The sequence below is a fragment of the Crocodylus porosus genome, unplaced genomic scaffold (assembly GCF_001723895.1).
Source record: "Crocodylus porosus isolate Cpor-Errol unplaced genomic scaffold, CroPor_comp1, whole genome shotgun sequence".
In the NCBI taxonomy this organism is placed as follows: domain Eukaryota; kingdom Metazoa; phylum Chordata; order Crocodylia; family Crocodylidae; genus Crocodylus; species Crocodylus porosus.
In genome coordinates, this window is record NW_017728886.1 from 70,027,670 (window position 1) to 70,049,773 (window position 22,104).

Here is a 22,104-nt window from a genome sequence, read left to right on the forward strand (position 1 = left end):
CCCCTTCTCTCCCCCCCTCCCCTTCCACATGGACTGACCAGCTGGAGGCAACTGTATCAGAAATTGGATCAGTATTGGCCAATATGCCTCTTTAAATATTGGCTATTGATATTGGCCCCAAAAATCTCTATCAGTGCACCCCTATTTTTTTTTCAAATGACGACTACTATATATAAAAATTGTATCTCCCAGTGAGACATATGAGAAGGAGATTTAAAGAATGGTCCTCTAACAAAGTTGCCCCCATATCCAGCTAGGAAATATGGAGAAGTTCTCTGTAGCCGTATCAGTTCTGAGATATTTTCTTCTTTAAAAGAGAAAAACCCAGGAAATGGTGGGTTTCCCCTCGTAGGCTAGCAGAGTTCTAGCCTGCAAGGGGCTGCTTGGGGCTGGGGGAAGCAGGATGCAGGTGTCAGGGGGTGCCATATGCATATGCACATGCACACATACATGTGTACCCAGGCAGGGTGGTGGAGATCAGCCCGCGCAGCTCCCTCCAGGTAAGTCTATGGGGGCAGGTGGGGAGGGCACAGGTGATTTGGGCAGGCATAGGTGACATGGCTGTGGGGGTGTGGGAGTACATGTAATGCAGTGAGAGGGTTGGGGGCACAGGCAGTGGATGGGAGAGGTAGGGGGGGCAGTGGAGGACATGCTTCCCCAGATTTCTGGACCCACAGCAGGGTGCAGGGCTACAGCCAGACTGAACCAGTTCTGGGCAGGAACCACCTCCATGGCCAGCAAGGAGGACCTGGCATGGGAGGGAATGCTGTGCTGCCATGGCTGCCAAGATAAGGCATAGCAGTGGCGACAACACAAAGTTGTATTCCTTGCTGCTACCAGGTGGGCAGGGGGAACCTCACCTTGGCAGCCATGATGGCACGACACTTCTTCCTGTGCTGGGTCTCACCTACCAGCCTCCAAAGGCAGCTCCTGCCCAGAGTTGGTTCAGCCTGGTTACAGGCCTGCACCCAGTTATGGGTGCAGAAATCTTGGGGGAGGGGCATGTGCCCCCCCTATGCACCCAACTCATAACCTGTGCTCCCTTCACCCCCTGCTGCATCACCTGTGCCTACACCCCCCTTCCTCACACACGGCCTATTTCCCTCACACACAGGGGGACAGTGTCCTGGGAGCCAAAGGTAGTAGGTTGGGAGTGAGGAGCACTGGCAGGGCCAGGGGGCTGTGGGTCAGTAGTGAGGGGCACCAGTGAGGCCAGAGGCCTGTGGGTCAGGAGTGAGGGGCACCAGTGAGGCCAGAGGCCTGTGGGTCAGGAGTGAGGGGCACCAGCAGAGCCAGGAGGCTGTGGGTCAAGACTGAGGGACACTAGCAGGGCCAGGGAGCTGTGGTTCAGGAGTGAGGAGCGCCGGCAGGGCTGGGGGCACTGTTTGGGAGTGAGGGGCAACAGCAGGGGCAGAGCACTGGCTGCTCAGAGTCACAAAGCAACAAGGGGAGGGGGACAGCCACAGTTGCCCCCTTCACTCACCAGGATGTGGGTCCAGGGGGAGCTCTGATTTTCCATGATAAAAAAACAAATTCAAAAGCCAAAATATATAGGTATTTAGAATTTATTTTATTATAATGATTGAGGCACTGGTAGGCTTCCAAACTGATTCAAAATTGTAAATATATAAAAAAAATTGTGTCCAACTGACAGCTATATATACAGTTGTGTTTCATTTTAATAATGGAAAAATGTGGGTTTTGGGTTTTTTAAATCAGAGAATTTCATAGTTTCATAGTTTCTAGGGTCGGAAGGGACCTGAGCAGATCATCTAGTCCGACCCCCTGCCATGGCAGGAAAGAATACTGGGGTCAAATGACCCCAGCAAGATTTGGGGGGTTTTATCAAAGAATTTGGGATTTTTAAACAGAGAAAACTAGGATCCCTAGTGATTAGGCATGTGAAACAGAATTATTTTATTTTATTTTATTTAGGTTTGGATGAATAAAATCTGTCCCGGTCTTAAACATGTTGCAGAATGAGGTTTTAAGAACTTCCAGAGCTTGTACATGAATATTCACCTATCTTAAACCTTACATATCTCACTGTACAGGGATCCTTTTCAATTTGTCAAGTAAGTAATCAACCTCTTCCACACATATCTAATATCCTGCCTCTATGAAAACTATTAAGTAATCCAGACCTTGGTATGTATGGGCTGTAAGGATTATGTGGGATTCCATGTCAATTTACTATGCAATATAAATTATTATTATATACAATTTACTAATTTATTATGTTAGTTTTCACTATTATTAAGAGGACTATCAGGGTCATAAAATAAGTTATGGTGACATTGAGAAATAATGAGGAAAAGCCCTTCAGCTTCCCCTCCTCCACCACATGTGTATTATTACATATTATTGTTTTCTGGACTAAGTAGACTAAAACAGTGTTCAAATGCTGCAAGTCTCTTGCAAGAGCACAAAAGAGAGCCTTAAGTAGATTTTCATATCCCTGGGTTTTCATTTATCTTTATATTTATGACACACATTTAAATGCTTTTCTAGTACCATTTGGGGAACGTGCTTGAAAATTATTCTGCACTTCTGTAAGTAAACAGATAGCAAGGCAAAGCAGCAAGATCAAGGCAAGAGTGCCCCTCAGTGGTAGTTTGTTGTTATGCCCTCTGGCTATACTCAGGATTTTTGTTAGAAATTTTTTTATGAATGTATATTTCCATAATTCAGTGGCCAATCCCAATCAAAACATTTGATTTGATATAATTATTAAAGGTCAATCATTTTAGCATATTAGATGTAATCATTAAATCAAAAAGTACACAAATTAGTTAGTTTATATAACTGACATTAACAATATGAAAATACAAACAATTTACCATGGGGCACAAAAAAGGGTTGGGCTTTTCCATGCAGCAGATGTTCTGAGGTAACTGCCAGTATACACTCTTCACTTGTAGTCACTAGAAGCTAAAACATGGTCATTTATTGCTCTTTTATTGAGGACTAAGTTATTGGCATTTAAATTCCACTTGGCAGGAGATAAAAATGTGTGTCCACAGGCAGTTACTGTGGAGTGACTGCTCTGCAATAAAAAACAGCTCCATTTTGCCCCACTATAAATTGTTCATATACCCATAACTTAAATGTTACTACTTTTTAATCTCAGAGTAGAATGCTGTATTTATATGTGCAGGTGGCTTTTTTTAAAGCAAGTAGCTATTCTCCATTGCTCAAATTCTGTCGTTTCAGCAACTTAATCAGTGAACGAGAGCAATTTTGACTATCATGGGCTTATAGTTATAGTTACAGTCTCTGAGCTGCTTGGTAGGCTACCAGAATATTCATTAATTCAGTCATTGGAATTAAAACCTTTTGTGTGCTCAGATTTTGCTTTCCAGTCCTATTCTGAAACTGTGCTTGTTTCTCCTGCCTCCATTTATGGGTGATGGGAAACATGGGTGTCCAGTATATATACCATTATAAGGCATTATTTAGGTATCAACATCACTCCCAAGATCATGAGTAAGCACTAATACGAAAAATGGGAGTTCTGGGTGCAAGTAGAACCTGAAACCTTTGGTTAAAAGAATTGGGATGAGATGAGGAGTCCCCGTCACAAGAGAGGTATTGCAGGATAATTGTACTGTTAACTAGAGAAGGGATGTAGTCCTTTCCTTTCCTGGTGTTCATCAGCACCCATCTTTTCTGGCAACCAGTCCTAGTTCCTTATGTGCTCCAATTTGTGACTCTTTCCTCTTCGCTTAATGGGATGCACTTAAAATCTAGTGCTTTACACAGGCTGTAACCACATTCAGAAGAAGTACTGCAGTACCTGGTGCCAAGGATTGCATCTGAGCACTAAAAGTAAAGTCTCTAACTGTGATTGCATGTCATGCAATCTGACAGACTGACCAGAAAAGACTCCTGAATGTTCCTACAGCAAGTGAAATAAGAGAATGTGGTTTGAAGAAAGCTAATTGATGAGTAATTTACAATTGCATGAGACCCATGGAATACAACATTAGTTTTGTATGTTCTCTGGCACCTTGGTACATGTACCTGAAGTGATTGTCTATCCTCATATTCTTGTTGACTTCAATGGAAGCAGGCCATGAAGTATCATCATCCTAAGTAGTTTTTTAATAAAGACTGCACTGTCTGGTCAGCAATAGTAAGTATATACATGTGTAATATAGTCACAGCTGATGAAATCTGCTAGTAATAACCAGTAATTGGTAACCTTACTAACTGGTTTACACTACTGGATGCTTCTGAATTCATTCACTAGAGTCCACTAGTTTTGAAGCGTGGTGACCAAAGTACACGGGGCTAAAACTCAGCATTTGTAAAAAATCCACTTACTAATTGTTACTTTGTCTTTGTCCCCCAGCATGATGTTGTTTGGAGTGAGATCTCTATGGACAATCCTCTTTTCTTTGTGCAAATAACGAAGAGCTAAACACAGCTTTAAAACAAACATCAAACAAGAAAAGCACATTAGGAACTTTAGCAACTACTCAAAGTCACTCACAATAGCATTCACATCACAGTACTGTTTCAGCGCAGTGAGGATTATTTTATCAGTTTAGTAGCCTAACATATATAAACTCTTCTACAAATTACATAAAGGAATGTCATAAAACAAATGTAGATCCTTACTTGTATAAATATATTCCATATTCTCTCTTCTGTGAACTGCTGTTGCTTCTCCTTCAAAGAATGAAAGTGTTCTCCTAGTGGTACCCCCTCTATAAGCTCCATTACTATGTACAACCTGTCATCTATGCACAACAAAGTAAAAGGGTAATAGCAAAAGAATATTATATAGAAGATATCTGAATACAGAACATTATTTTATTCTAAATATACAAATTCAGTTGCTATTTGAGTACTCTACTAACATGTACTTGTGTAAGCAAATAGGTTTACATTATAATTCTTGCTTATTCAAATCCTTCTAAAAAGCCATGCTTTCTACAACTACAGAAAATTAATCTAGCTAATTGTTACATTGAAGAAGTTATACACATGGGGGAAAACCCATGAAATTAACAAATTATGGCCCAGTTACCATTCATATTAATTTTCAGACATGTTTGGATAGTGTTTCTGTGTTTAGACAATGCCAGGCAGATTGTGGTACTATTGCTATAGCAATAAATGTAAATAATAGCCACCTCAGTATTTTACTTCTTAAAGCAGTCTAAGGCTATCAGAACTATAGCACTATCCCTAAGAGAAAGTGTCTACTGTTTGTGTTAGATATACTCTACTGTTCTGAGACAAGTATATGTTACAATTCTTTCATTATATACTTCATGGTAGCCTACTAAGATATACTTACTTTCTAGGAAAGTTCTATAATATCGTACAACATTGGGATGATAAAGCTACAATAACAAAAATAATTTAGAATTAGTGTCAGACAGAGGGCACATTTTTATACACTGATCTATAAATTGGGGCAGATATCAATGGTATGAAGAGCAAATATTTTTTAATGTTTCAAAAATGACTTTGCATTAAAAAATTACTGTGTTCATACTGATTACAACTACTTCAATTTAATAAATATTTAGGAGTAGATTGTTCTCTAGCCTTAAGCACTTTGCAGAGTCAAAGCAAAAAGATTTCTCTTCTCTGTCTGCACAGAGAGTAAAAGGACTTCCTAAAAACACAGGCTGTGAACCCTAGGAGTGTACAGAGAAAAGGCTGAACTATTTTTATGCTTTCTTCTGAAGCTACATTGTGGGAGAAGGTGTTTTGCAAATATGACTGTCACCAGTATATTTTCTCTCCCTAGAGCTACCAGGAACAGAGTGAATGAACAACATGGTTCCAACCTGGAAAAGAAGGTTTAAGACCAAGCCTGAAAATTATTCCATTGGTTCAAAGAGAAAAGCCAACAGTTAATCAGACTTTTAATTTCAAAATTACAACTAAGATGGGGACGTGTACGTAATTTTAATCACAAGGAAGCGCTTTTCCTGACTAAGATCTAGTTCTAAATCCCTATTTATGCTGCTGGTAATATAGGCTGAGTTGCATGATAGAAGCTGTCAGAATAGCTAGACTGCTGGTGTTTTTTACTGTGCTTACAAAACAAAAATACTACCAGTAACAACTAGTAGTGCTCCCAATACAGAAAACAATTCAGCTGAGCTATTTTTAGTGCTGGTGAGAAATTTTTAGAGGACATCCCCACATGAAGGTAGGATTTATGAGACTCACCTGTTCTCTAATGATGGTTAATTCAGAGACAATGTTCTTTACACTGCTCTCTCTGTCTTTTTTATCCTTTCCAAATGCTGGGTTATGTAAATTGACTTCTTTCATTGCTAGAAGATTTTGGCCACTATGTTTTCTAACCTAAGGAGAAGAGTAAACTTCAAAAATCAAACAACAAAGGATGAAGGCAAAAAACCCCAACCCTGTGAATATTAAGTTATTATATAATGAGACAGGTTTTGATTCCATTACAAAAATTATATCCGTGTCTCTTTTTACTATGTGATCAAAAAGTGGCGGACCCTGTGGTGGAGATAGCAGTATCCTTCAGGGATAGATGTTTTAAGACACTCTCTGTGAGGCTTTGCAAAAACAGGGCTACAAATCCCTGAGCTTTACACAGATTTCTCACATTTTGTAGCAGGCAGAACTGCTGGCTGTGAAAAATAATGCAAAGGAAAAATGCAGCAATGAAGACCTGAGAAATGTATTGGTCCTTTTTAGACATACAAATAGTGTCCAGCAAGAATACTAATACTTATAATGGAAGCAAAAAACACCACCAACCTGTAAATAGAAAATCTTTTTTTTTTTTTAATCAAAAGGCTAAGTTTACCTTATAAACACTTCCAAAAGCTCCACTGCCAAGATGATCTAAAATTGCATAATTGCCTATGTATTTTGTAGGTGCTTTGTTCTGATTAATGCTTTCAATACTTTCAGCAATTTGCTTCAAGTCCTCTTCCTGGTTATAAATTAAAAAAACACAAATGCAATATTTTAACTATCTACATGTGTGTACATTGCAAAAAGTAGGTATTTCTTAACTTTATGAAAAAATTGTGATTGTACTTACCAGTAATGAATTGAGTTTTGATACTAGTTCTTCATAAGCACTGATATCACGAACGTAATGTCCAATATCAATGAAGATCTCAAACAAATCAGTAGGGAAGAATCTACAAAGATTGAATATTTGTATATTTTTTAAACTGAGATTTATAACACAATATTGTGTCCACAAGACAGAGAGTTAAATAATTTTAAAATTAAATTATTCATAGTTTATAATAATTTGCTGCTATTGCTTACTTCTAAATAATGTAATAAATTATTTTTAACCAATACCCAATCCCGAAAATCATACATCTTGCCATGCTTGACATGCATGCCAGGCTATGTAAGCTACCCAGCCCCAGCTATGCATGTCAGGCTCCCAGTATGTCAGCAACTTGACAGGCAGCCCAGTGCCCCTTTCAACAGACAAGGCAGCAGCATCCCAGATATCAGGGCTTTCCCTTGATCAATCCGCATGATTGGCTGACTGTAAGAATCAGGCAAGGGGTGACTGTAGAACATCTTTATTGTTTGCTTGCCATTTTATTACATCATAGAATGGTCATATCATGTGATAAATGTAATGTCTGCCAGGCCCCTGAGGATGGGAGGCAGGAATACAACATACAAATCAATGAACACAGTGAAAATTAGGTGAGGCATTGTTGATTTTTTTTTGGTTGATGTTTGTCTCTGTCTTTTTAAACAGATAAGGACAGGATAAGGAATGGCAAGAATAGAAATTAAGAAAAAGTGTGTTGGAAAAAGGATGAAGAAGAGTCAGTCACAACTTATCACCTGTCTAGCCGACACCCTTTATAAATCTTTTAAACTGTAGCAGACCAACAAAAGCTAGCTAGGTCTGATTTATTAAAACAAAAGTAAAATGAAAGGGTATATAGCTGTAAAATTCTGTTTATATGATGCAAAGGCATAGGTAAACACTACTAAAAGTCACTCTGGCATCTCCCCTCCTTCCTGCCATTAAGCAGCACCTAGGCCTTATGCCCTGCTCACCCACCTGTCCTTATGCTAATGTGTATAAGCTCTATAAAATGAATTCCATGAAATATTTCATTTCCATACCTTTTAAAAAGATGTCTGTTTCTTTCCATACTGAAGAGAAACCTCAAGGCTCTAAAAGCATAACACTAAAGCAAGAAAAATGTTTATATTAATCATAAATTTCAGGCAAATTAAAAAACAGCATATAAAACAACATGGGATCCAAACAGTCTTGACCTTTCTACAAAGTGACTAAGTAGGCCATCCTATTAGCATGGTAATTATCTTCATGAAAGTAAAAATAAACAGTTCTACACTTTGGTCACAAGCCATCTGTTTCAATGCATACTGTACTTCAAATGTGGGCAGGCCTTCTTGAAAGAAACTATGGATGAATTATATATACATGAATAATATTGTACTTTGAGGTTCATGGAGTTTAAATCATTTTCTTTTATTTGTGTATAGTTGGTGACTGAGTCATATTCTGCTCTATGATCCTGGAATTGCTGCACTGAAGCCAGTGGGGTGGCACAAAGATAAAAGAGCAGAATTGGACTCTTTTTTATGAAAACTGGAGTGTATTGTTATTATTTATTTATGCCATGTATATGCCACCCTTTCCAACAAAGGCTCAGGGCGGTTTACAATAAGTAGAGCACTAAAAATGTCAAAAGGAGATAAAAAAGAAACACATCCCACTAATGACTTTTAAAAATCCACAAGTTTGTCTGGAAATTCTCTCTCACCTTCCTACATGGGAAGCTTGGTGAAACGAGGCAGGTTAGCAGGGAAAATGGAACCTTTCAGGACTAAGCAGCAGCAAACAAGTCAATTTACAGGAAAGTTTGCTAGGGAAGGCCTGCTTGAAAGGAGGGACAGGGAGGAGAGGCGGCAGATTAAGAAACCCAGATAAATGGTTGGAGGACACTGCAATGCCAGAGCCACAGCTACTTTGAGGTCTTCCTCTGCTTTGAGGTCTGCCCAGGTAGAACCACTCATTATCAAGGCTTCCACCCAGGTCCTGGTTTGGTGCTGTGGAGACTGCAGCCTGCAGGTTCCTACCAGTGATAGCTAGATGGGGGAGTGCCTGTGATGTGAACAGTGCCTCCTGGTTGTACCACACTCTTAAGCAGCAAGAGAGTTACAGGAGGAGGTGGTAAGGCTCTGAAGCATCCTCTGCCATAAGGACTTCATTGATTTAAGGTTGGAGGAGACCTCTAGGACTGCAGAGGAGGGACTGCCAGAGCAAGTGCTAGAGAAGAAAGAGGACACCAACTCCAAAGAAGGTGGAAGTTGGAAGCTTGTGAGTTCAGGAAGTAAGCAGAAGTCTTTATTACCACCTTCAGTGGTTTGCCTAGAGAACAGATATGGAGCTCTAGTAACAGAAAAGGAGAAGCAATGTTTTGTTGGTAGAACAGGCCAGGCCAGGCTTCCCCAAAGTTGAAAGGATTGAGACCATTGCAATCAAGAGGAAGTGATGGGTGGTGGTGGTTGCAAACTCCTTTCTGCAGGGGGCAGAGGGATCCATCTGCAGGCCTGGCCTGGCCTGCTGCTTGCCCAGAGCTTGGATCCAAGATGTCATGGAAGGATTACCAAGATTCATCCAACCATCTGACTACTACCCCATGCTGCTCATGCATGAAGGCACCAATCAAATTGCCAGGAGGGACCCTGAGAAGATCAAAAGCAACTACAGGGCTCTGGGTGCAAGGGTGAAAGGGACAGGGGCTCGGGTGATGTTCTCCTCAATCCTCCCAGTCAAGGGGAAGGACCCAGGCAGGAGTGGACTCATCCTGCAAAGCAATGAATGGCTGCACAGACGGTGTCACCAGAGGGCTTTGGCTTCTTCAACCATAGGATATTGTTCCAAGAAAGACTGCTACCTGTCCTTATGCTACTGTTTGTAAGTTCTATAAAACAAGTTTCATGAAATATTTAATTTGCATAACTTCCAACTACCTGAATGGTGGTTCCAAAAAGGATGGAGATACATTGTTCTGAGCTTTGGCAGATGACAGAACAAGGAGCAATGGCCTCAAGTTGCAGCAAGGGCAGTTTAGCTTAGATTTTAGGGAAAACTTTCTTGTGAGGAGGGTAGTGAAGCACTGAAACAGGATACCCAGAGAGATTGCGGAATCTTCATCCATGGAGGTTTTTAAAACCTGGTTAGACAAAGCCCTGGCTGGGGTGATATAGCTGGGGATGGGCCTGCTTTGAATAGGGGGGTTGGACTAGATGATCTCCTGAGGTCCCTTCTGACCCTAATTGTCTATGATTCTAATTATCAGAAGATCAACCAAACAAGTAAACATCATCTAGTTTACAGGGATTTCTATAAATAATTCAAGTACTATATAACCATTACTACAGAAAAAAAATCCATGAAAATGTAATAAACAAAAGGAAGTTGGACTGAGATCGGAGCCTCATAGATAATAAATATTTTCTTTAGGTAACTCATTTGAATGCTGTCTAACTATACCTACTTGTAGCAGGGCACTGTTGGTGCCTACCACTTTAAGGGCTGGGTCAGGCATCTAGCAGGTGCCTGATAGTGGCAGCCATTTTGAGGCCCTAGTATCTAAAAAGGCTGCAGTCCCCTGCTGTCAGGGCAGGCAGAAACATTGCCTAGCTGAGCTGCAGCAGGAACAGCCTGGAGGTAAGGGCAGAAGCTTATGGGGATTGATAAGAGGCACTTGGTCCTGGGCACAACCTAAAACTGCACCCTGCCAGGGATGGGTGGTCTGGTGGGGCTCCTGGTGGTGCGGGAGCCCCCAGGAAATGCCAGGCCACTTACCACCCTGGTGCAAGGTGGGTTGGGGTGCCTTAACTCCAGCTCCCCACAACTGGGTGGGTAACCCCACAGTAGGACTGAGAAGGCAGACTCATGAGAGAAAGTGATGCTCAAGAAGCCTGACTTGAGGCACCCTCAACTGGTCAATGCTGGGGCCAGGAATAGAAGGATCAAAAAGGCCAGGGGCCCACTGTGAGGGACACCCAGAGCTGAGGGCCTGGGGTTCAGACTGGCCTTGGAGGTGAGGCCAGGGCCTTTGTGGCCAAAGGTTGGGGGAGTGGGGTATGCCCGAGGCAGGGAAGAGTACAGGGAGCTAGGTAGCCCAGAATGAGAGCGGAGTAGGCCGCCTGATTGGAGAGATCTATTTGGACTGAAGGATTATGGGGCCCAGTGTGATGTTAAGAACTGTGACGCCATCTGCAAGGCATGGGCTGCAGTGTAGGGAAGGCTGGAGCTGCAGATAGTGCCTCCTGGCATCAGAGCAGTAATGGGCAGTCTCCCACATCATACCAACAGTCTATAGAACAGGAAAGTCGTTGCAGGTGAGACTGGGTGGACTGCCCTATAGAGACAGGTGGGCAGGCCAGCTTGAGAAGGGCCCTGAGAACTGCCACCTGTTACTGTACCCATTCAACATATTGCAAAAAACTAATGGCTGGGGAGGATGATCAAAGCTCAATGTTATTTTTATGGGGAACAAGATATCTAACATGTTGCAGGCAAGGGATGAAATCACCAACATTGCCAAGAAACTGTCTTATTTTAAAAGCAGTATGTTTTTCTTACTCCCAAATAACTGTCTTGTTAGCAGTTCCAATATTCTATTAAAAAATCAGCATCATAGGGCCTTCTCTGTACAGTGTAACCTCCTAGATTAGATCAACAGCTGTCACCCTGAATATTTTCTTTTTTAGAGATTTCTCGAAGCCTTAATAAAAGATGATGATCTGAGAGCTGAAGCACAGAATAGAAAAAAAATTGAAACAGTTCCTTACCTCTCTGTTTATTTCTAGTCTATAAAATGAGAATACAGCAGGCCTTCCTCACAGTAGTACTGTGATACTAACAGACTGATGTCTCTGAAATGGTTCAGATTTAAGGCCTTATATACTTTATATATGGACTGAGTGTGGAAAGAATGAGTAATATTATCATAACTAGCCCCAAATAAAGGACTTTGATTGAAAAAGTACTAGTAGCAATGAAGTCTGGTCAAAGCCATAAAGATGCAGGCCACATTGTAAAAAATATGTTGGCAACATTCATAAAATGTGACCCACTATTTATACATATAGAAATCAGCTATGAGAAAAAGACAAAAGGCAGCCGCAGATGATTTTGATGAAAGGAAAAATTTATATGGGTTACCTGAATGTAGCAATACAGTGGTAATTCTTTTTCATGTCAGCATAGCACTAGAAGGCACTACTATAATAGAATTTATTCTTGTCAATTTACCCTTTATATTTAACTCATACTATATATTTTTGTAACCTTTGATGGAGTACTGCATTAAAATTAACACCGATTAAACTTATTCAAAACTTTATTGTTACCATAGTAAACAGGTGCCTACTGCATTACACATACATTTAATTTTATTAACTCTAAAAGAAGATATACAAGTTTCCTTCATCTCCAATTTCTACAAAATATAATGCTACAAAAAGTTTTAAATTGATTTAATTAAAGGGTTATATAAAATTTTAGTGCACTTGCAAGCTACTTGATTGCCATCAAGAGCATTTACAACAGGCAAATCAGCTGTGTAAGTTTTCCCAAACCATTTCACACTTGACTTAGAAGGACTTCTCTGGGAAAGATGGAAGTACAGTATTTATACCAATGTAATTCTTTCAATGTCTACCAAGAGGGCTAGCCAGGGTGGCAGATGGGGAGGTAGCCTTAGTATCACAGGGCATCTCTACATGTACTCCGGGGTGGAGGGCAGGGTGCTTTAATTACAGTGGCTCTGAGAGCCGCTTTAATTAAAGCGCCTGCAGCATCATGTGTGTTCAGTATTCCCCACTTCAGAATGGTGGCAGGAGCACTTTAACTAAAACTCGTTCAATGACCTTCAGTTAAAGCGCCCTGACTGCCATTTTGAAATGTGGGGATGCTGAATACATGCGATATGGAAACTGCTAGAGCACATGAATTAGCATGTGTCAGAGCAGAGCTTCATGATGTATCTAGGTGCCCATAGACAGCTGCCCACTAGAAATTAAAAGCACACTAAAGAGATTTCACAAAGGCTACAAAATGTCAAGTGATTTGTCACTTTCAGCCTAGGTGGATTCAAACATTACCTGATTATAGAAGCTCAGGGACCATCCTTCAGAGGACATTCCTTTGCTAATCTTTTGCAAAGGAAACATATGACCCTACATTTTAAGTTTGCCTTACTCTGCATTATATTTTGCCATGCTGTTTGAGGACCAAACTAAGATGCTCAAGCTCTAAAGAAATGGAGGCAATATTGTTGTGTCAAATCTTCATGACTTTCAGTGAAAACCATAGGTACAATAAAGGAGAATCAATATGAGACAGTTTAGGCAGAGAGATATCACAACAAAATGTCCATTTTTGTTTATTCTACATGAGATGCACACAACCTTAAGTTTATATTATAACAAAATGTATTCATAAGCATGTGATTTATTTGTTATTTTCCTGTGTTTTCCTATTTAGAAGCATCAGACTGGAAAAGGGATCCTGGATCATCAAGTCTAGTCACCTACATTCCCAGGCCCAGGGAACCCCCAAATATGCCACTTCAAATCCTTGAAAATTTGCCATAGGTAAAAAAAAAAAAAAAAGTGTTGGGGGAGATGACTGTACTGCCAAAGCCTTACACTACTGTAATGCCAGGGAAGTACTTGTTTAATATATGCTCAGAAAGTCCTAGGAAAAGGAATATGGCCGTGCTACAAATGAAGGCATCCCATACCTCATTCTGCCCCCAAATTTGGTGTTTGATATGATCCTGAGTGGAAATGCAAGAACCTCTAGCCAGGGACATCTTGCTTTCTAAATGATGTAATCAGAAACCCCAAGCCTCAGCAATAGCAAATGTCCCAAACGTCTCAGACAAAGACAAAGGTATCTGCCCCCCCTGGCATTCATGAGGGGAAAAGAAATCCTTCCTGGCCCCAGCTGACAACTTTTAGAAACTTTGAGGTATGGGACTACCTTTGACACCACTTCCATCAATTTGAGGACTATGAACAAATGTTCCCTTTTCACATCCACCAATTGTTGAGCCAGAACTCCCTGTTTTCTCATGCTATCCCTTCCGTAAACTTTGGCCAATTCAATCTTAAAGTAATTTAGGTTCTTTCCTCCCACTATTTTGCTTAGCAGACCTTCCAAAACTTAATTCCCCTAATGGTTAGAAATCATCTTCTAATTTTCCATTTAAATTTACCCACAACCTGTTTGTAGCCATTAATCTTGTGATGGTGCTGTTTTTCAACTTAAAAAGCTCTTCATCATCCCTATTATTAACTCAACAAATGTACTTACAAGAGTGATGATATCCACTCTCAATCTCCATTTTTCTAAATGGAATAAGTCAAACTCCTTTAATTTTGTTTCATAACAAGGTCTCCATTCCTTTAACTATCTTAATGGTCCTCCTTTGAACTAGCTCCAATTTAAGTTAATCTTTTTTGAATTACGTGCAATATTCTAAATGGAGTTTTACTAGTGTCTTATACAAAGACACCAATACTTCCTTGTCTCTACTGAAAAAATTCCACGTAATATACCCAAGACATTAGCCTCTCATAGCTGCATCATACTGGTAGGTTATGGTTATTCTGTGATCAACCAGTGCACCCAAGTCTCTCTTCCTCAGATATCTTCAATCTATGTGACCCCATTGTGTAGCTGAAATCCCTATCACTGGTCTCCCAATGCATGACTTTGAAGATCATACTGATAAACTTCAAATTTCTACAATTTGTTTAATGTGTTTTTAATAAAGTAATTAATAAAGTTGCTACTGAACAATAAAATATCAAGAACTCAGAAAAATATTCCAAAGACTGTATTAAGCTTTAAATATGCCTGATTATGAAATGATTTACCTGTAATAAATTAGCTTTTACTGCTTTCTTTTGTTTGTTCGGTAAAATTAGTTTTGCTATTGTATAGACTCCATTTTCCTAGAAAAGAAACATAAAAGGAAAATAAGCAGTGCTAACATTTCTTTTACACAGAAGATGCAAGTAAAATTATGCGTTTCTTCCTTTAATCAATTAAGAAATGAATGAGATTTAATGCGATATGTAAGCCTGATTACATATCTACAAGAGCAAGATTATAACTCAGAGTACAGACTCAAAGATATTCCTGAACTTATACATTTCATCGACACACACAACAGCTTCACCTTCAATAACCAACACTTCCTCCAGATCGTGGGCACAGCTATGGGCACCAAGATGACCCCACAGTATGCCAACTTTTTCATGAGCCACCTGGACGAAAAATTCCTCAAGGACTGCACCATTGAATCCTTGCTATACTTAAGATCTACTGCTATCATCTTCATCACTTGGACTGAAAACCTGCAATCTCTGATTGATTTCCATCGGAAATTCAACAAGTACCACCCCTCCATCAGACTATCTCTGGAAAAATCCGAAGCCAATATTTCCTTTTTTAGACATGATGGTCACTATTCAGAATGGTAAAATACAGACCACCATATACAAGAAACCCACAAACCAATAGATATATCTGCACAGAACCAGCAATCAGCCTAAACACACCAAGAAAGCTATAACATACAGCCAAAGCCATCTGATACCACTGAATTTGCACTGAGGAGAATACCTGTCGTCGTCACCTCACAAATCTCAAAAGGGCCTTAACTCAGCAAGGACACTCCTCCAGAGAGACAGATCACAGTTTTGAAAGAGCAACCCAGATACCAAGTGAAGAATTGCTGCTGTACAAAAGAAAAACCCTCATGAATCACACACCACTGGTTATGACATATCATCCCTCCCTGGAACCTATATGGAAAATTCTCAATTACAACCCATACTAGAAGGAGACCCAACTGTTAAAGAGATCTTCCAAGAACCACCCATCCTAGCCTTTAAATAAGCACTGAACCTTGTCATCCTCATCACCAGAAGCAAACTTTCTACAGTCCAAAACTTACCAAATGGATCCAGACCATGCCATGACAAGAAATGTAAAACCTGCCAACACATCTCCATCTGCACAATTATTACACCCCACAATAGAACCTTCACCATTCCTGGATATTATTTATACCTGCACTTCCAGAAATGTAATACATCTCATCCAGTGCACTAAATGCCCTGATGGAGAATATGTAGGAGAAACCAAATAACTATGAACCAGAATGAACCAAAAATCTTTCAAAGACAAGAATGCCCAATTACCTGGGGGGGGGGGGCACATTTCTCACAAGAAAACCACTCTCTCTCCAATCTATCAGTTCTAATCCTCAAAGTGAATTTATAAAGCACCTTTCACTGATAAGCCTATGAACTTCACTTCATTAATCTACTGGATATTCTCCGATGCCTGAAGAAAGGTGTTTGTGCTTGAAAGCTTGCAATTAAATATTTTTTTTTTTGCAAAAAACTTTTTGGTCTAATAAAAGATATCACCTCTACCATGAGCCCTGGATTAAATATAGACATTGGATTTATGACACATTATAACCTACATAACATCTGATTCCCCAAGTAATCGCTCCACTTTTTACTAGCTATATTCGTTCCTTCTTCCCCCACCCACCGCCAGCTCTCATCCATTGACTAGAGCTACATTCATTTCCTTCCGCCTCCCTGCCATCTGTCTCTCACCTATTGACTACCTCAATTTACATTTTAACTGACTGGCTTTCTTGCATATGTACTGTCCTCTGGCTGCTTTACTACTCCATCCAGGAAGAGCACAGCCCAACTGCAGACGCTTCCTCTGCCTGATGAAGGGTATTTGTACCCGAAAGCTTGCAAAGAAGAATTTTGCCAACTATTTGAGTTGGTCTAATAAAAGGTATCAGATTCACCCAAAGTTCCTTATCTGCCTATGTCCTTAGACCAACACGGCTACAACCTACACTCCTGCAAATTTAAATATTTTCACCATCCATTATATACTAAGTTCTAAATTAAAATCCATTAAAGGTAGAAGGAGAGTGAAGCCATCAGTACATTCACTGTAAATCAATTCTGCAAGTACATTCATATAGACAGATCCTGCAACCCTGTTGAATCCCACTGATGTCAAGGGATTTGCAGAGCTGGAGGTTCCTGTCACCCACTGTACAAAGTGAAATGTTGTGGATTAGTTTCATGCACCAGAAAGATCTGGACTGAACTAAAGCCCTACCTGACAGGTCGGAGAATATGTCATTTGATTCTATACAAACCATGTTGTATTTCGGTATCTGTTTTGATAATAACTTTGTTTGTATCATCCAATGCCTATTGTGACTCCCAACTTGAGCTTACTAAAACTGAGGGCATTTATAGACATGCTCCAGGAGGTTGGGGGTGGGTGGGGAAGAGGGGTGCTTTAATTAGTCCAGCTCTGAGAGCCGCACTAGTTAAAAACACCTGGGGAGTTACGTATATTAGCGTCCCCATGCTGAAAAAGGGCAGTGGGGCGCTTTTAACTAAAGCTCATCAAATGAGCTTTAGTTTAAAGAGCCCTGCCACCATTTTTCATCATGGAGATGCTGATACATGTGTTGCTGGAGCCTGCTGGAGTACAGCAGTTATAGTGCATTGGAGCAGCCTCCTTGCATGTGTATAGGAGCCTATTGAGAGTATATGTGTTTAAGAAGTTCCTGGGAAAACTGAGGTTCTTATTTCATCTGTCACAAGCCTCTGAAGTGCTAAATGATAAACTGGAATGCCCAAGATGGTGGAGCTCCAGACAACAGCATGTAAAAGCTACTGGAGAGGATTGTTCAGGGATCAGCATTGGACTTGAGCCTATGGCAGCTGGGCCATGGGGTACCATATGTTGAAGGATCCTAGAGAGAGAGTCTGTGTGCCTAAGAGAAGAATGATAGAGATGAAGTCTGGACACTGCTTAGGCCCAGTAGGCTTGGAAGCATGTTGGATCCAAAAGTTAGATCTAAGGCATCAGACTAGTGACCAACTGCAAGGAGATAATCAGCTACCTGTGTAATATCCTGATCCCAAGTCCATGCTTAACTGCAAGCAGTTTAATTGGTTTTGCCAGATCCAGGAATAAAATGAGCACGCAAGATCATAGTCATAATGTATTGGGAGTGCTGTGTAGCAAAGCGCTACTCTATTGTACTGACAGTTTCTTGTTCCTCAAAAAAAGTTATTTTTATAAATTAAATATGATTTAAATAAATGATATTTTACTGAAATAAAAACTGGACTCCACTTAAAATATACACATGTGTAACAAGGTGCATGGGTCAGGGCCGGAAGCCCAGCTGCAGAGGGTTAGAGGGAATAACAGCTGGCCTGCCTATGAGCACTGGGACAGCTGACAAGGATGACTGCTGTCTCTAGAGGAAGTTAAAAGCTTCCAGGTAGGGTAGCTGAGGGAGACGGAGAGTAGGCTGGTATGCTGAGGGAAAAGCTGAGCAAAGACTAGAGGTTTACTTTTGTTTGTTATGGGTACATTTGTTTATCATATTGCTTGCTTTGTTTTGCTGTGGGGACAAGCTTTTCATATGTAAAACAAATGTACTGGAAACTGGAACTAAGAGCTGTCTGGCCTTTATGAGGAAGCTGGTTCTTGGGTCAGGCTAAAGGAGAGACAATCTGCTACACATGGTGGAGAATGAGGTAGCTAAATCCAGCTCCAGCTATGGAGACATGAACCCTGCTAAAGTGTCTGGAGGGGCTGAGGCTGCAACAACAGCAACTGTTTTGGCAGCTCCAACTCCAGCAGTAGCAGTTCCAGAGGAAGCACCAGCAGCAGCAACCACAAGAGTTCCTGAAGCTGCATTTGGACTCAAGACGGACCCCCACCCAAGTTGGTGAATCACCTGGTTCTCCAAGGATAGAAAATGGGGTCCTCACCAAGCTGGGACCGGCAGGTGACCAAGAGGTTTTCCTTGGAACTTTTGAGCAGGGAGTAGAGACCTATCAGTGGCCACTGGACATGTGGGATATGAGGGTGGCCCCTTTCTTAACTGAGGAGACACAGGCTGCTTACTGGACCCTGGGAACAGATTCAGCTTGGGATCTCAAGACCCTCAAAGCAGCCATACAGGACCATTTTGGGTCTTATAGAGGAGGCCTATGATCACAAGATTTGATTAGAGACTTGGGACCTAAATGTATAGCCCTGAGTCATGGCCCACCGAAGATTCTTGCCCATTTGTCTCAGAGGAGCCTTGAACTTGGGAACAAAAAGCAGGTGAAATCATTTCTGGGCTTAGCAAGTTATTACCAGTAATTCATTCCACAGTTTGTTGCCATCACAGCACCACTAACTGACCTGTTGCAGAAGTAAGCACTATAAGAGATCCACTCAAAGCAAGACAGTGTTTGGAACAGGAAAATGGCTACTATGCAGTAGAACAGCATGTACTTAACAAAAGAGTTTATACTGCAGACAGATGCCTCAGAGCAAGGCCTGGGGGGTGGTTCTTCCCTAAGAGTTTGAGGATGGAGAACACCTCATTCTGTACCTCAGCAGGAAGCTCCTTCCCTGGAAACAGAAGTGTGCCATGATAAAAAAGGAGAATCTAACTATTAAGTGGGCTCTCCATTACTACCTCCTCGGGGCCTGTTTTATTTTGTGACTGACCGTGCCCCTTTAACATGGCTTAAAACTATATGGGAGGATAACCCCCAGTTGACAAAGTGGCACCTGTCCCTGCCACTTTTGGGTTTTTTTAATATGCCATTGCCCTGGGTCTGCACATGCAAATTTAGACTTTTTCTCCTGAGAAGCAAAGAGAGGGAATTAAAAAAAATTGGAAGAGTGTAACCTAGGTTCCACTCTTGGAAGAGGGAATGTGTAACAAGATGCATGGCTTAGGGGCTGGAGTCCAGCTGCAGGGGGTTAGAGGGAATAGTCTACCTGCCTAGAGCCTTGGGGCAGCTGACAGGGATGACTGGCTGACCCTTGGGGAAGTTAAAAGCTCCCAGGTAGGGTAAAAGGGAGAGAAAGGGAGGAGGCTGGTACACTGAGGGAAAAATACAGAGCCCGGGTTGCCTCACTCTCTCTAGATCTGAGAAAAGACCAGAGGTTTACTTTTGTTTGTTACTGGCATGTTTGCTTATGTTGTTGCTTGTTTTGTTTGCTGTGAGGACAAGATTTCCATATGTAAAATAAACGTACTGGAAACTGGAACTAAAAGTCGATGGGCCTTTATGAGGAAGCTGGCTCATGGGTCAGGTGAAAGGAGGGACAATCTAATACAATGTGGTTCAGATGAAAAAAGGCATTCCCTAATTCGTATGATTTCAACAAAATTAGTGTTTCATCTACCCAAGGAGTTTTTTGGTCCCTGCCCCGCCCCGCCCCCCAAGATTCTCTGTCATTCCCAGTGCCAGCCACCTTATTCACCTTTTCTCTGTCCTCTTTAGGATACTCTCTTGGATTCAAAATGGATACATTGGGTCTAACGTGGATTTCCCTCGCATATTTTAATTGATTTTGATTTAAAATGTAGTATATTTTGGCTCTGAATTTTTCAATTGGTGTTAACTTCTGAATCTGCTTACATAAGTAAGAGATATAGACTATTTATGGAATCCTTAGAAATAATCCAATTATTCAAACCATTTTAGAAGCATAAATTATGAACTATTAAAAGAATTACTTGTTTAAATATTTAAGTCAAAACTACATCTTCAGAGATGAAACACCAGAGTGTATATCAGCTTCTGAATTAATATTTGTCAAACAATTTTCTCATTAGTTTTATTTTCAGTTCTGAAAATGGCAAAAAGGTGGTGCTAGTTAACAGTTGTTAAGCCCCAAAAAGCCACAGCTCAATAACACTATTTATGTCCTATGACTAATACATGCATTATTGGCTATATTACCCAACCACTTTTTATGATATCTAATTAAAACATAATTTTGTGGTAATAAGTTAGAAGTCTACAAATAAGCTGTTTGCATCTTTGTATAACAGTGCTGACCAAACATGAGAAACATGGATAAGTCATCTGTAACAATGCACAATAAACCATTAGTAAACAAACACAACGTTATATATTATAATGCCTCACTTAACTGAATAAAATTTTCCTACCTGTACTACTTGGTGAGCATTAGTATCATTGAGTACTAGTTCAGTAATTGCAGCACAACAAGCTAGAACAAAAAAAAAATCAGATAGAAATATTCAGGGCTAGATTAACATAAATACTTATGTGGTTAAAAATGCAGACAGGTAAGTTGATAACCTAGTAGAAACCACAAAAGTGCCTAATCAGGTTAGGCGCCTAATTCCAACTGACTTGCCTGAGGGCTGTTATAGGAAGCTGCTGTAATTAATTTACCAGTGATATGGCTCCACTTAGCCTTTCATGACAAGACCTTTTAGAGCAATAATACATTTAGAAGATTTCTCATAGAATATTTCCAGCACAACCACTTTATGAGTGACCTAACATACTAAAACTTTGATTTAGAGTAAACAAGTAATAACTAAATAAAAATAACCTTGGGCTAAAAAAACAAACTTTAGAACAGTAACAGCAGATTGTTAGAACTAAAGGGAGATGTACCTATTCTACATATAGATATATATACACAGATATCATCACACACACAAAAACTGAAAACCTACCCCTGTAAAGTTATATTGATCAATATATATAGCTCTCCATATATTTTAGAGGGGTAAGCCTTCAGGTTTTTGTTTTTTGGTATTTTTGGGGTTTTTGGGGGTTGGGGGAGGGTTTACATACAACTCCTGAGGATCAATCAATACAAAGCTCTTACCTACTAGGGCTGTGCAAAGGTTCAGTCCCCAATTCAATTCAGCGAAGATTTGGCCTGATTCAGTGGCTGAATCTCCAAATCCGAATTGAATCAAGAGACTCTTTAATCTCTCCAAATGGAATTGGAACCCTCTGAATCGATTCAGAAAGATTCAGGGATTCAGACACAGACAAAGCGTTAAATGCTTTTTTTCTACATACCTCTAGGTACCAGGTGGCTCATGAATGCTGAGATGCTCGGGTGCATGGAGTGTCCCACAGGAGCACGAGGGGTTCCACAGCGCGCTTGGCAGCAGACCCAGAAGTGGATCAAAAGCACTTCCG

The 22,104-nt window shown here is 40.6% G+C and overlaps 1 protein-coding gene across 1 annotated transcript in view; it reads right to left on the reverse strand.

Annotated features, from left to right (window-relative positions):
• The window catches only part of NEK10 (NIMA related kinase 10), a 196,387-nt gene that overhangs the window by 130,961 nt on the left and 43,322 nt on the right, over nt 1-22,104 (reverse strand). The window contains exons 14-22 of the mRNA XM_019536158.1: nt 21,087-21,148; nt 14,923-15,000; nt 8,116-8,180; nt 7,049-7,151; nt 6,809-6,937; nt 6,196-6,333; nt 5,309-5,354; nt 4,624-4,745; nt 4,327-4,429 (exon numbers count right to left, since the gene is read on the reverse strand). Coding sequence (XP_019391703.1) covers nt 4,327-4,429; nt 4,624-4,745; nt 5,309-5,354; nt 6,196-6,333; nt 6,809-6,937; nt 7,049-7,151; nt 8,116-8,180; nt 14,923-15,000; nt 21,087-21,148 — 846 coding nt within the window. The remainder of the gene's footprint in view (nt 1-4,326; nt 4,430-4,623; nt 4,746-5,308; nt 5,355-6,195; nt 6,334-6,808; nt 6,938-7,048; nt 7,152-8,115; nt 8,181-14,922; nt 15,001-21,086; nt 21,149-22,104) is intronic.